General features: G+C 48.2%; 1 protein-coding gene across 1 annotated transcript in view; it reads left to right on the forward strand.

The window, feature by feature from the left end:
- RBM20 (RNA binding motif protein 20) overlaps positions 1 to 14,883 on the forward strand; it is a 188,719-nt gene that overhangs the window by 124,377 nt on the left and 49,459 nt on the right. Inside the window, exons 2-3 of the mRNA XM_059398549.1 lie at positions 11,960 to 13,046; positions 14,419 to 14,480. Of these exons, the coding sequence (XP_059254532.1) occupies positions 11,960 to 13,046; positions 14,419 to 14,480 (1,149 nt within the window). The remainder of the gene's footprint in view (positions 1 to 11,959; positions 13,047 to 14,418; positions 14,481 to 14,883) is intronic.

Genomic DNA, 14,883 nt, shown 5'->3' on the forward strand with positions numbered 1-14,883 from the left:
GACCTTCGTTCAAGTCCCTTATTGGCTGAATGCCTTCAAGTGTTTTACTAGACCTTTCTTGGTCTCAGTCTTTTTAACTAAACTGGAAACGAGCATATCTGACTTAACTTCCCATTTGATTATCCTGGAAATCAGATAGCTAATGAAGTGTAAACACTGATTAGTACTTCAACTGCTATAAACTTTGGGGTAAATACCTAGTAGTGCAATTGCTGGGTGGTAATAGAGTAGCTCTATTTTCAACTTCTTGAGGAATCTCCATGCTGTTTTCCAGAGTGGCTGCACCAGCTTGCATTCCCACCAACAGTGTAGGAGGGTTCCCCTTCTTCTGCATCCTCATCAACACCTGTTGTTTCCTTACTTGTTAATTTTAGCCATTCTGACTGGTGTGAGGTTGTATCTCACTGTGGTTTTGATTTGTATTTCCCTGATGCCAAGTGATGTTGAGCACTTTTTCATGTGTCTGTTGGCCATTTGGATGTCTTCTTTGCCTTTTGCCCATTTCTTGATTAGATTGTTTGTTCTCTGGATATTGAGTTTGAGAAGTTCTTTATAGATTTTTGTTACTAGCCTTTTGTTTGATATGTCACTTGCTAATATCTTCTCCCATTCTGTTGGCTGTCTTCTGGTTTTGTTGACTGTTTCTTTGCTGTGCAAAACTTTTGATCTTGATGAAATCAATAGTTCATTTTTGCCCTTGCTTCCCTTGCCTTTGTCAATGTTTCTAGGAAGAAGTTGCTGCGGCTGAGGTTGAAGAGGTTGCTGCCTGTGTTCTCCTCAAGGATTTTGATGGATTCCTTTCTCACATTGAGATCCTTCGTCCATTTGGAGTCTATTTTTGTCTATGGTATAAGGAAGTGGTCCAGTTTCATTCTTCTGCATGTGTCTGTCCAATTTTCCCAACACCATTTGTTGAAGAAAATGTCTTTTTTCCATTGGACATGCTTTCCTGCTTTGTCAAAGGTTAGGTGACCATAGAGTTGAGGGTCTATTTCTGGGCCCTCTATTCTGTTCCACTGATCTATGTGTCTGTTTTTGTGCCAGTACCATACTGTCTTGATTATTACAGCTTTGTAACAGAGCTTGAAGTCTGGAATTGTGATGTCACCGGCTTTGGTTTTCTTTTTCAACATTCCTCTGGCGATTCGGGGTCTTTTCTGGTTTCATATAAATTTAAGAAGTGTTTGTTCCATTTCTTTGAGAAAAGTTGATGGTATTTTGATAGGGATTGCATTAAATGTGTAGATTGCTCTAGGTAGCATAGACATTCTCCCAATATTTGTTCTTCCAATCCATGAGCATGGAACATTTTTCCATTTCTTTGTGTCTTCCTAACCAAACTACAGAAAGAGCCTAGATGTCCATCAACAGATGAATTGATAAATTCACACACACACACACACACACACACACACACACACACACACACACAGGAATATTATGCAGCTATCAACAAACCCAAAATCTTTTGCCATTTGCAACAATGTGGATGGAACCAGAGGCTATTATGCTAAGCAAAATAAGTCAATTTGAGAAAGACAATTACCATATGATCTCACTGATTTGAAGAATTTGAGAAGACGGAGGATCATAGAGGAAGAGAGGGAAAATGAAACAAGATGAAACCAGAGAGGGAGGCAAACCGTAAGTGACTCTTAATCTCAAGAAAATCTCAAGCAACTGAGGGTTGCTGGAGGGGCGGGGGTGGGCAGTGTGGATGGACATTGGGTATGTGCTATGTACATACATGGGTTATGTGCTATGGGGAGAGCTGTGAATTGGGTAAAACTGGTGAATCACAGACCTGTACCCTGAAACAAATAATACATCATATGTTAACTTAAAAATAAAGAAAAAAATTAAACTAAAGAAAATACTTCAACTAAAAAACACACAACAAAAGAGAGATGGTAAAATCATCATTTTTGTTATGAACACCTGCAAGAGGCGTCATGGTAATGTGAATCATCCCGTGGTAATGTCATAGCTGGAGCCCACACATGGGATAATGCCAGCACTAACCCAGTCATCTTGAAATTAAACACGGAGTCCTCACTAGTGATAATCCAGTAGCCCTATCGTTGCTAAGCAGATAGCACTATCAAAAAAAATAAGTGTGACCTCCCTCTTCTTACGAAGGAGAAGACTTGGCAGGAATGTTGACTAGGATGTGTGCCACCGAAAGAGCTTCATTAGCCCTGAATGATGAGGCGACGTGGACTCCAGTCCCTGCTCTCCTCTAGCTAGCTGTGTGACTTGGGGTGATTCACATATTACACCAACTTCATGAAGTTCCACTTTTTTTCCCTCTGTAGAATGAGTGGGTTAAACTTAAGTGATCTCTAAGCCCTCTTCTTGCCTTTAACATTTGTGATAATGAGCTAGAGTTTGAACCTTAGCCCCGATATTACCATGGTATCATCATTTTCATCTTTTTTTTTTTTAAAGATTTTATTCACTTATTTGACAGAGAGAGGGAAATCACAAGTAGGCAGAGAGAGAGGGGAAAGCAGGCTCCCCGCTGAGCAGAGAGCCCGATGCGGTGCTCGATCCAGGATCCTGAGATCATGACCTGAGCCGAAGGCAGAGGCTTAACCCATTGAGCCACCCAAGCGCCCCATCATTTTCATCTTTGTTACCCGGCCTTCAGGGACTGTTTCTGTGGCTCACATCCTGACCTAGCTTCTAAGAGCATTATGGTAGAGTTAAGAATTCATGATTTGAAGTTCAGCTCCTAGGAGACAAGGGAAAGGCAGGACTCAGCAATGACCCGGCCCCAACCATTGCGCTGTATTTGATTTGACCACGTGATGAAGGTGTGACCAAACCTGGAAAACATTCTCTTCCCCGGTCATGAGCTAGCTCTCTTGCCTGGATTATATTTTATATCTCTGCACGTAAGAAGAAATGACACCTTCATTGCTTGACCAGGAAAGGGAATTGAGTCGAACTGGAAGTGAATTTAAATTCCTGGGAGATTATCTTGAAAGATACTGGGCTTGACTGCAAATGTGGCCCTTCTGGTTGACTTAGGCACTCCAGTGCTCTGGGCTATAGTTCTCGGCTTCTGCTTCTGGCTGGCTGAGCATTACCAGGGAGAACCTTGCTGTGTGTCCACACACGTTCGCACTGCTGAACTTCATTCAGCTGCATCCCTGTTGTTAACCCACAGCCCTTTAAGTCTGTTGTTGACTACCTACCAGGTCACCAAGCAGCTGCTGTAACTCTTTCCATGCCCCCAAGTCCCAATCCGCAGGCCTCCCCCCTTATTATTACTCCTCTTCCATCCATTTGAACATCTCTTTGCATTTCCTTCTTCCATCCCCATCTGTCTCTAAGGAAGATTTGTCTCTCTGCCCAGGCAGAGCCCACCTGCCACCTGCACTGATGATAATGATGATGGTGATGGTCGTACTAAAGGGGATGGTATTGGCAGTAGTAATACTGAAGAGAACAGTCGGGGTGATAGTGAAGGTAATGGTGAGAACAGTGTGATCGTAATGGCGATGGTGACAGTAATGGCGACAGTGATGGTGATGGTGATAGTAATGGTGGCTAGTAATGGTGACGGTAATAGTCATGGTCGCGGTAATCTTGATGATAATAGTAATGGTGATAGTAATGGCTATAGTGATGGTGGTTGCTAACGGTTATGGTAAGGTTGATAGTAATAGTCATGGTAATGGTGATAGTGATGGTCACGGTTATGGCGATGGTAAAAAGACTAGTAGTAGAAATGGTCACTGTGACATTGCCCGGTGAAGGCTTAATGTGTGCTAGGAACCATGCAGAACTATTTACATACACCCTGTCATTTAACCCTCAAGAAAAGCCTATAGCTTAGATACAGCTGTCCCTGCTTTAAGGACGAGGACCCTGAGGCTGAGAGAGGATAAGTATCTGCCACCATCTCCAGCCTACAAGTAGCAAACTGGAATTCACACCCATCTTGATGCCAACTTGGAAACCTGTGCCCCTAGCCTCTGGGCCGTGCTGCTTCCCATCCCCACCCCCATCTGGGGTGCAGAGCACAATCACATTGATATGGCTGGTACTCCATAATTGTAGCTGAACTGATTTTAACTCGTCCTACCCTGAATCCTAGTGGCCATGAGTTTATCTCCAAGGACTTGAGTCACGCATACCACTTCCTCTGTGGAGGAATGTTTTCAGAAATGGAGGGTGTGTTGTACTCACAGGATATGTTCTCTTTCTAATAATGTTCCAGACTGTGCCACACCCAGCCCTGTGTGCAGCACTGCACGGTTTGCAGAGGGATCCGACCATGCTTTCCTTAACCCCACGTCAGTCCTCATAATGTAACCCAGACAAGATTGTGAACTTTTTTCATAGATGAGGACACCGAGGCTTAGAGAGGTAGAGTCTGTCATCCACCATGACACAGACGACAAGCCTCAAGTTAGGTCAAGAACGCACGATGCCTGATTTTCCTACCCCCGGTTCATACAGGGCAGCCGGCAGCCCGAATGTCGCTGGCTGTGTACACGGGAAGGAAGAGTAAGAACCATATGTCTTTAATGAGGAACCTTTTCTTCCAGGAGGATAACTAATGCCTTTTTTAAAGCCAGTCCTTAGTATACCCAAACTGGCCTGTTTGGTGCTGAGAAACGAATGGTGTTAGTTAGAAATTATCCCCTGGTGAGGGCTACAAGGCATCCCCTGCTCACAGGAGCCCCCGTAGGGTCAGAGCAGGATCTCCATACCTGGAAAAAGGTTGTCAGGCTGCCCATACCCTTGTGGGGGACTTTTCTTCTGCACCCCATTCACACCTGGCCTAGAGACCAGGATATGGGGCTCTTATTTCAGAAAGAGTAGGAGAGCATTCTGTGTCCCAAAGCTCCAAGAAGCAGGTATCTCTGGTCAGCAGAGAGTCACAGCAAAGTGACTGCCTGAGTTTGCACTGCCGCTGGGGCCTGCCAGTCAGGGCACCGTGTAGAGGAGGAGGAGACTAGAGGGTAACAGGGAACTCTCGAGTCAATGTGGGGCTGTGGTGGGGAACCATCTGAATTAGAAGCAGATGGTTCAGGTAGGTCGGCTTTCTTATGACATTATTATTTTCATGAAGCAAATAAAGGAAGCGCATTGATTCATGTACAGAAATGTCCAAGCAGAGGCAGGGGATGCTGGTTTAAGTCCCCCCCAGGAGGTCATTCTGAAGCTGCCTGTGCTGCTGTCTTTGGGCAGTGCCTTTGGGTTAGCTTTGTTCTCAAGCAGCCTCTCCTTAAACACTGGCTTAAATTCAACCAGCTTAGCAACCCACGCATGGCAGGACCAACGACTGTCTCTCTCCCAGTTGCTCCAACAGAGTGTCCAGGAGTGTCCATCCCTGAGCCAGTCACTGTGGCCGGCAGGCTCTGGTTGGCTGGGCTTGTGTCACATTTCACCCTGGATGAGGTTACTAACCCATTTGACAGATGAGAAAATTCTGAGTGTTGGAAAAATTAAGTGACGTTTCCCCATCCTACAACCAGTAAGAGGCAGGTAGGTGGAAGGAAGCCTGGGTCTCTGACCACAGTTTACCCTACAACCACCTTTCACTGATGGCTGATGCATCTTTGCTCTATAGGTGGCTTAATAAGTCCGGAATGTTTGTCTTTGTTCCAAGTTCAGGGACAGCCCTTTAGACGGCCTTTTCTTTCATTGGTTGCATTTCTCTAAAATGTCTGAGGCTTGAACACCCCCACCCCCACCCTGCGCCTTACTGTCTCTGTGCTCGCTGGAGTTAGCACACGCATCACTCTCTGGGGCCATCTGGCTCCCCCGTGCTCTCAGGAAGATTTCTCTTTGCTTCTCTCTGTGTTCCCACCACCTAGCAACTTTGCCTGGTGCCTAATAGATGCTCAGTCCACGTAGGCCAAATGAACAAACACATGAATGCCTGTTCTGTTTCTGAGCAGAGGCCCCACAGCTCCTGCCTGTGTATTGGGTGCCCTGCCCTCTTTCAGAACCGGCTTGGGTACATCATGAAAATCTTGCTGAGTTTCCAGCACTGTGCCTGACTCAAACCAAGGAAAGACACTGCCTCCCTCCTTGTGCCCAAATACTAATCCGTCATTGCAGCCTGCTTGGGACTCAGAATAAAATATGAAAGAGCTCTGGGACAAGTAATGAGCTCTGGGACAAATAATGAGTGTTTTCAAGCCAAGACAGCTGTTTCGTTCTCCGGTGAATACAATATGTTGCACATCCTTTCAACACTACAGAATTAAACCATTAGAAGCAGTTTTCATCTGGATCTCATGAATATCGTGGCATTCTAAAGGCAACCGGTTCTCCTTTATGTTATATTTGATTTTGAGAACTCTTGAGAGAAATGCTGCTTTAATTAAAAAATGCTGTCTAAGTGAGCATGGAACCAGAGTTTTTAATATAATTATGCATGGAGAATTCTTTGTAACAATTAATGGCTCAGAAAGGCAACCCTGGCGCCGGGGCGGTGGGGGGGGTGGTGCGGGGGCAGTTAGCCTTGCAGAGGCCTGGGTGAGTCACAGTGGCTGTGCTGAGTGATAAGCTGTTCCCGCTCCCTGCCAGATACCCAGGCAGCAGAACTTGCTACGCGGCACGCCCGGTTCACGCTTTCCCTCCTTGGCTGCAAACAGCGCCACTACATAGTTTAAGGAGAAGAAATGCAGCAGGTGCAGAGAACTTTGCCTCTACCCCCTCCCCAGACAAGGGGGCCTCCCTGCTACCATCTCCAGAGTTGTGGGGATTCTAGAAGGGGGACTGCATGTTGCATCGCCCTGGTGCTCCGTGAGAGCCTTGTATATCAAAAGTAGTCAGGATCTCTGGAGCAGAGCAGAGAGATAAATATGGGTGGAGATGATAATTTGGTGATGAAATAGGTAGTTCTGGGGCTTAGCTAGGGCTTTGGGAGGCAATGCTATTCTGTTGGGCGTGAGAAGCTGGTTTGGATGATCTGGGCTCTCACTAAGGATTTGCTGCCACCCAGCTGTGTGGCTCTGGGCATGTCACTTTCTCTCCTTGTTGGGGTGGGGGGGGGGGTGTGAGAGGATGATTTGATCCCTAACTGATCCCTGCAGTTCAAAGATTTCCCAGGTTGCCACTCATCCCTCTGGGTTAAAGAAAGCTGACTTTGAGAAGGAAGAAACGTCTGGGTTTTGCTGGCTTCTGGCAAGGTTCCCAGAGAATGTTGGGACAACCAGTCAGAAGGTCTGTGTTTCCTGGGCCCCCAGGGGGCTGAGTCTATACCAATAAGATCCAGCCAATACCCCCACACCCACCACTGCCTCTCTGAGACAGAGCCTCCCTTGCATCTGATTTTCTTGCTGGATTATATTAGTTTCTTATTGCTTCTGGAACCTAGTACCAGAACTTGAGGGGCTCACGAAAATGCAGCTTTCTTATTTTATAGTTCTGGAAGTCGGAAATCCAAAATCAATCTCACTGAGGCAAAGTCAGGGTGTGAGCAGGGCTGATTCCTTCTCGAGACTTTAGGGGAAATTCATTTCCTTGACTTTTCCAGTTTCTGGAGAGTGCGTGCATTTCCTCGGCTCGTGGCCCCTTCCTCTCAGAGCCCCAGCAGGGATTGAATCTGTTTTGGTCTCAGACCTCTGCTTCCGTCCCCATATCTTTTCTCTCTGACTCTGATCCTTCTGCGTCCATTTTTAAGGATGCTTGTGATGACATTGGGCCCACCCAGATAGTCCAGGATAATTTCTCCATCTCACGATCCTAAATTTAATTACATCTGCAAAGTCCCCTTTACCATGTACAGGTTCTGGGGATGAGGATTGGATCATCTTGGGAAGTGATCATTATTCAGCCTACCGTAGGGATTATTCGTTCAATTTCAAAACCTAGATTTGGGCACAGAGAAGGATGTATTGGAACTCCTGCTTTGGAATGGGGAATGGTAGGTATTCTTTGAGGCAAGTGACTCTGTACCTGATTGGGGTTTGAGCCGTATACAACAGAAAAATCCATTTGCTTCCTGGGTATACTTAGATTCTCCTTTTTGAACTGTTTAAGGGGTTTTATCCACAGAGATGTCTACTCTCACATGAGTAGTCCACATCTTAAAGCCTCCAGGTTCTTTTTTTTTTTTTTTAAGATCTTATTTATTTATTTGACAGAGATCACAAGTAGGCAGAGAGGCAGGAAGAGAGAGAGGGGGAAGCAGGCTCCCCGCTGAGCAGAGAGCCCGATGTGGGGCTTGATCCCAGGACACCGGGATCATGACCTGAGCCGAAGGCAGAGGCTTTAACCCACTGAGCCACCCAGGTGCCCCGACAGCCTCCAGGTTCTGATGAGCCACGTCCACTATCTTCCTTCTTCAGTCCCTTCACCAAGGTTACTGAGTGACTGCCAGGTAGGAGACAGCATGCCAGGATGATGGGAGAATCCCCACGCCACGCCCTGTTCCCTTGTGGACCTTATGTCTGGTAGAGGGAGAAAGGTACATAAGCAATTATTTTTAACACAAAGCAGGATGTGCTAAGTGAGGTAACAGTGACAAATGCAGGTGGCAGGAATACAAGAAGGTGACATTAGTTCTAACCCCTAGTGATCTCATAGTTTGAGGCTTAGAAATATGATTGCTATATGCACCTGACTTTTAGGTCTTTAACTCTGGTAGTCTAAGGATTTTAGAGCTTGCTTCCTCCCTCCCCCCTTATCCCATCCATTCAGTCCCTCCCTCTTCCTCTCTCTCTCTCTCTTTCTCCTACCTACCTTCCTTCCTTCTCTTTCTTTCTTTTAAATAGGATAATGTGTTCTCCTTTTTAAGGAGCTTTGTTTCGAAGGAGGCACCTAACTCTCATGATTGATGCAGAATCACTTCCACTCAAAGTTGGTGAAGGCCGGGGACGATATAAATTTGTGAGGCAAAGCAGACGTTGGGAAGAAAATCTAGTGAACCTTATTTCATTATTTCACGCTGCATCTGAACCGGTGAACTTCTATAACTTGCGCCGCGCTCGGAAGAGCGCCTACTTCTCGTGGCTGACCTATAAACACCCAGCGAGGTTGGCTTTCCTAGTTGGAAAGACAGCTCTTCCTTGCGTGTCCTTTCAGAGGTGAAGGCGAATCTCTTGCAAGAGCTCCTTCCAGCGCAGAACACAGTTTTAGAAAATACAGCTGACTTCTCTGGGGAAAACAAAACCAATCATGCCATACCCTGGTCATGGAAACGAAGTTGGCACCTCATTATCGCCTTGTTAACAGGGACAGGCTGTGTCCCGGACAAACCTGGTAGGAAGGGTTGGCCCTGTGTGGGCAGGGTTTTGAGTTGAGGTTAATTGCTCTTCTAAATCTCAGCTACTTAATACTACACGAGGAGAAATCTATCATCAGGCTCTTGACCATCCTTTCCCTTCATACTCTCGCCTACCTAGACTATTAGTGCCTCCCTAGCGCTGCTGCCGCCATGATTGTGCTTGGGACACACTGGGCCACCAAGACTGGGGTGTAACCAGCACAACCGCCCAGAGGAGGAAAGGTTTGTAACCACCTGTAACTGTGACTCCCCCAGCCTCCCAGCATCTTAAAACACAGCCAAACTGTTCTGTTCTGGGAGCACAGAAGGGCTGCTGCCTGGGTGAAGGCAATGTCTCTTCGGTGACTTGTGGAAAAGTCTTGAATTCTCACAGAATGGGAAAGAATAATCCAAAGTCGTTTTTATCTGGCTTTGAACTGTGTTTTGCACTGATGGTTGAATGTTGGTGTGCCTGATGTTCTGAGAACTCACTTGAGACAAAGCAATGCAGCAACCCATGGAGAGATGCTGTACTCAGGGAGGGCTGAGAAGCCACATACCCAACCACCGGTGTCCCTTCTCTTCTTTTCAAAGCCCGGCTGGGGTTCGAATCCCATGCCTATATTCTGCAACAGTGAGTGTTCCTAAGAAGGTCACCTCATCTTTCCGTGCTTTTGGTTCTTGCCTTGAGAGATGGGGTAAACGTTTTCTCCCCAGTAGGACTGATGGAGAGATCAAAGGGGATGACATGGGCTGAGCACTGGTCACACAGGAGCACCGCCACTCAGTAAATGTTAGGCTCTCTCCTCCTTACCTTCCTGTCCACCAGGTACGCCACATCTCCTCCCTGCCGCCCGCTGTTCTCTCAGACCGATGCAAAATGCCATCCTAAGCAGACGCTCTCTTTCCTAAAGCATCTCCAAAGTGGGAGAGCGGTGACATGCCCACACTTTCCGTGGCTCCCCCTTTTTCCTCACCGGGCCCACCCCCCGTCTCTCTCTTCTTTGTTTCATCAGACTTACTCTGTCCAGAGCCCATGACAGTGGACCCCTTGTCTGAAGGGTCCCAGCCGTGCAGTCTCTGCCCCAGACTCCCGTAAGCATGCTGAAGGCGGAGCCCGGGTTGTCCCTGGTAACCCCAGCTTCAAATGCTCAGTCTTATTCTTCCTGTTAATGTTACTGTGTCCTGGGAATTCCAGTTCATCGTCATCCCAAACACATTTCCCCGATTACACCCGCTACCCAGAAGGGGAGTTGAAGACCCAGAAACTACGGTCTTATCAAACAGCCCTGACAATAGTAGCCACATGTCCAGACTTTCTGGGATCGTGCATCCTGGTTTTTGGTCGAGAAAACACCATAACCAACCAACAGAGGTCAGACATGAAAGGCACACGTCAGATGGAACACAGCCACAGTAAGCTTCCGTGAGGGCCCACTACTGCCCACGACTTCAGGTTCAGACTTCACTTGGGATTTTTTTGGTTATTCCTTATGCTACTTGGATTTGAGAGTGGATTGAAGGGAGCTTGATTCCTGTTGCTTTTGGATGTGCAAGGGGGATGGGGATGAAAATGTGTTTGGCACAAATAGACACATAATTTACTCTGCATGTGAATTTGTGAATTTGAAGCCTGCTCTTCTTTTTTTTTTTTTTTTTTTTTTTTTTGCTTAACATATAGAGTCTATGGATTTGTTCATGTCACTAATTTGTTGTTGTTGTAAACAATGACCTTGCCAAATCCAAGATAGTAGCTCCTGTCGGCAATGGTAGGATGGGGCATTTATTAGTATGTTGGAATGTTTCCTGTTTTAACCTTGGTGTTGGATACATTTTTTTGCATGTTTTAAATATTATATAATAACGTAGAAATTTGCATCAATAGTAAATGATTCCTTGACATTTTATTATGTAGCTATATCATAATTTACTTTGTTTAAACCCCCTCCTAACCCCTGTTATCGGAAATTGGTAATTTTCAACTTTGGACTCTTAAATGATGTAGTATTATTAAACCTCTTTAGGCATCAAGTTTTGTCTGCATTTTAGCTCATTTTCTTAGGACGGATTTACAGAATTGAATTACTAGGTCAGAGAGTGTAGCTGTGATGAGTAGTATTATCAGGCTCTCTTTTAACAGAGTTGCATGAGTTTAGACTAACACTAACAATGTGTCCACTCCACTTTGTCTTATCAATACCGAATGATTTACTAAGAAAAAGGTTTTTTTTGTTGTTTTTTTGCTATTTTGCTAGAGAAGATTTTTTTTCTAATGATTTTAGCTTGTATCTCTGATTACCAGTGAGATTGACCATTCTGTCATAAAATAATTTTTCTGTTAGAGTTTTTTTTTTAAGATTTTATTTATTTATTTGACAGACAGTGATCACAAGTAGGCAGAGAGGCAGGCAGAGAGAGAGAGAGGGAAACACGCTCCTTGCCTAGCAGAGGGCCCAACGAGGGGCTCCATCCCAGGACCCTGGGATCATGACCTGAGCCAGAGCCAGAGGCTTTAACCCACCGAGCCACTCAGCTGCCCCCTCTATTGGTGTTTTAAACAAACTGGTATATGTGTGAGTACAGGTTTTCTGCAGACTCGCTGGTATGTGGGGGTCAGTGTGGGTGGGTTTTAGAGGATGTGGGTAACCACGCGTAAGTGAGGAAAGAGCCCTTTGCCCCCTGGTGAAAGCTGGCTGTTACATCTAGCCTTTTGTGTTTCTGCAGTGCCGCCAAGCTCCTGGACAAGAACCCATTCTCGGTGGGTAACCCGAACCCTCTGCTTCCTTCGCCTGCCAGCCTCCAGCTGGCCCAGCTGCAAGCCCAGCTCACCCTCCACCGGCTGAAGCTGGCACAGACAGCTGTGACCAACAACACTGCAGCCGCCACAGTCCTGAACCAAGTCCTCTCCAAAGTGGCCATGTCCCAGCCTCTCTTCAACCAGCTGAGGCATCCGTCTGTGATCAGCACCCCCCACAGCCACACTGGGGTACCCCAACATGCTGCGACTGTGCCCAGTGCCCGGTTTCCCTCTAATGCGATTGCCTTCTCGCCCCCCGGCCAGACACGAGGCCCGGGGCCCTCCGTGAACCTTCCCAGCCAACCCTCCAACACTGTGGTGATGCATCCTTTTGGTGGGGTCATGCCTCAGACCCCCGCCCAGCCAGCGGTCATCTTGGGCATTGGCAAGACAGGGCCTGCTCCTGCTGCGGCAGGATTCTACGAGTACGGCAAGGCCAGCGCCAGCCAGGCGTATGGCTCGGAAACAGACAGTCAGCCCGGCTTCCTGCCGGCCACGGCCTCTACCACAGGCAGCGTGACCTACGAAGGCCACTACAGCCACTCAGGGCAAGACGGCCAAGCTGCCTTTCCCAAGGACTTTTACGGACCCAGCTCCCAAGGGTCGCATGTGGCAGGTGGATTTGCGGCTGAGCAGGCCGGGGGCATGAAAAGCGAGGTAGGTCCGCTGCTTCAGGGTCCAAACAGCCAGTGGGAGAGCCCCCACGGATTCTCTGGCCAGAGCAAGCCCGATCTGACATCAGGCCCTAACCTGTGGCCTCCACCCCCCAGCCAGCCCTATGAGCTGTATGACCCCGAGGAGCCCACCCCAGACAGGACCCCGCCTTCCTTTGGGGGGCGGCTGAACAACAGCAAACAGGGTTTCAGCAGTGCCCGGCGGCGGGCCAAGGAGGAGCCGGCCCTGCTGTCCGTGAGGCCCCTGCAGGCTCACGAGCTGAATGACTTTCACGGTGTGGCCCCCCCGCACCTGCCCCACGTCTGTAGCATCTGTGACAAGAAGGTCTTTGATTTGAAGGTGAGTCCTCCGAGATGGCCCCGGGGAGCCACAGCTGGAGTCTGGGGGGCGGGGCTCACCCCCACAACCCAACGCTGGCCACTCAAAAGCTAGGAACGGTTCCACCTGGGGACTTGGTGGCAGGATTTTGCCATCAGTACTCTTGATCAAAATTGGAGATATTAGAACCCACGTTTGTTTCAGAAATGTATTGGGACCACTCCCTTGCTTTAAGGCAAGTAAGAGATTCCTACCCAAGTTTATCGATGAGAAAGCTTCGGCCGAGTGGGGCTGACCGCACCCGCATGACAGAGAAGGGACTCAGGAGCTGGTCTCCTGCCTCCTTGAGGAGGGCTCTTCCTCTGGGTTATGCTCAGAGTGCGTCGTACTGAGTGTGGAAGGGAAGGAAAACGTTGGTGGAATTTTGGATGAGGGCCAGAGAGCACGTCTCAGGTGAGACCGAGGGACATCATTATAGAGCGCCTCAGTGTCCCATCTGCAAGACGGAGATGGAGCCTCACGACCCTTCCCCGTGGTCATAGGATGCTTTGGGCCCCTGTAAGCAAAGGTCTATTATAGTATAAATCCTCCCCCAAGATGTGTTAAAGATGCAGTGAAATAATCCAGAGCAATAAGAGCTAAAACAGCTAACGTATTAAATCCTTTCCGTAGGCCAGCAGTAACTCTGTGAGGCAGAGACTATTATTATCTCATTTTGCTGAAAAGGAAACTGAGGCCCAGATAGAGGAAAGGACTTGTTCAGGGCCCCTTAGCTAGAGAGTGGCCCAGTAGAGATTTGAACCTGGGTCTGGCGCTCCCAGAACCTGTGTCAGTTAAGCACTGGGCTGTGCATCTGGTCTTCTCCCACGAGGTCTGCAGAGCTTGATGATCCCTGGGTAGTGGGAGTCACGCCATGGTGTCCTTCTGCTTCGGTCACACTGTGCAAGTTCATTCCTTCAACTCGGTGGGTGGAGGGATTGTGGGGGGGTTGCTGGCCGACACCAGGAGGCGATGGCACATTTTCTTTCTTAAGCTTTGCAGCTCACTGTGAGTCCACCTGCCAGATTTCCCCAACCGGTCAGAGAAGTGGGTGGGGTCTCTCTGGGGGGCAAGGGGTTGCCATGGGACCAAGGGTCCCAGAGGAGGGCCTCTGGCTTGGGATTCTGGGCTCCTGTCCAAGATGGGTGCTGGATATGCGGGTCTGGTCGATGGCATGGCGGCTGGACAGATGAAGGCGGGTGTGGGGAGGAGCCCAGGAGGGAGAGGGGTTGGCGGGGTTGGTCTGGTTGCTAGGCTGTGAGCCCCCTAGCCTGATGGGGACACCTGTACTCATCCCTTTCCTTCTCTTGGTCTCAGTTCTACTTCGGTCACTTTTCCTTTCCTTCTGGTCTAGGACTGGGAGCTGCATGTGAAAGGGAAATTCCATGCTCAGAAATGCCTGGTCTTCTCTGAAACGTGAGTGCTGGCCAGGAGAGCAGGTGCCTGCACACGCTTCGCTAACGTTCCTGGAGCACCTACGGCATGTTCTGTTCTAGGCGCTAGGGAAGCAGCAGAGAACAAATGGGCAACACCCCTGTCCTCAAGGAGCTTATGCTTAACATGGCGGGGGGCGGGACAGACGGTAAAATAAACAAGTGACTTACATAGCATCCCTGGTGGCAAATGTTAAGCTGAAGGAAGCATGTGTGTGCACACATGTGCCCTCGTGGGGGCTGGTCCTTGCCTTTACATAGGGTGTTTGGGGAAAGGCTTCTCTGAGGAGACCTCAGGAGGGGTTGGAATGAGCCCAGGGCTGTCTGATGGATGGATACTCCTGGGGCAGAGGAAACAGCAAGTCTGAAGGTCCTGGTGTGGCCCT

The sequence above is a fragment of the Mustela nigripes genome, chromosome 4, assembly GCF_022355385.1.
Source record: "Mustela nigripes isolate SB6536 chromosome 4, MUSNIG.SB6536, whole genome shotgun sequence".
NCBI classification, from domain to species: domain Eukaryota; kingdom Metazoa; phylum Chordata; class Mammalia; order Carnivora; family Mustelidae; genus Mustela; species Mustela nigripes.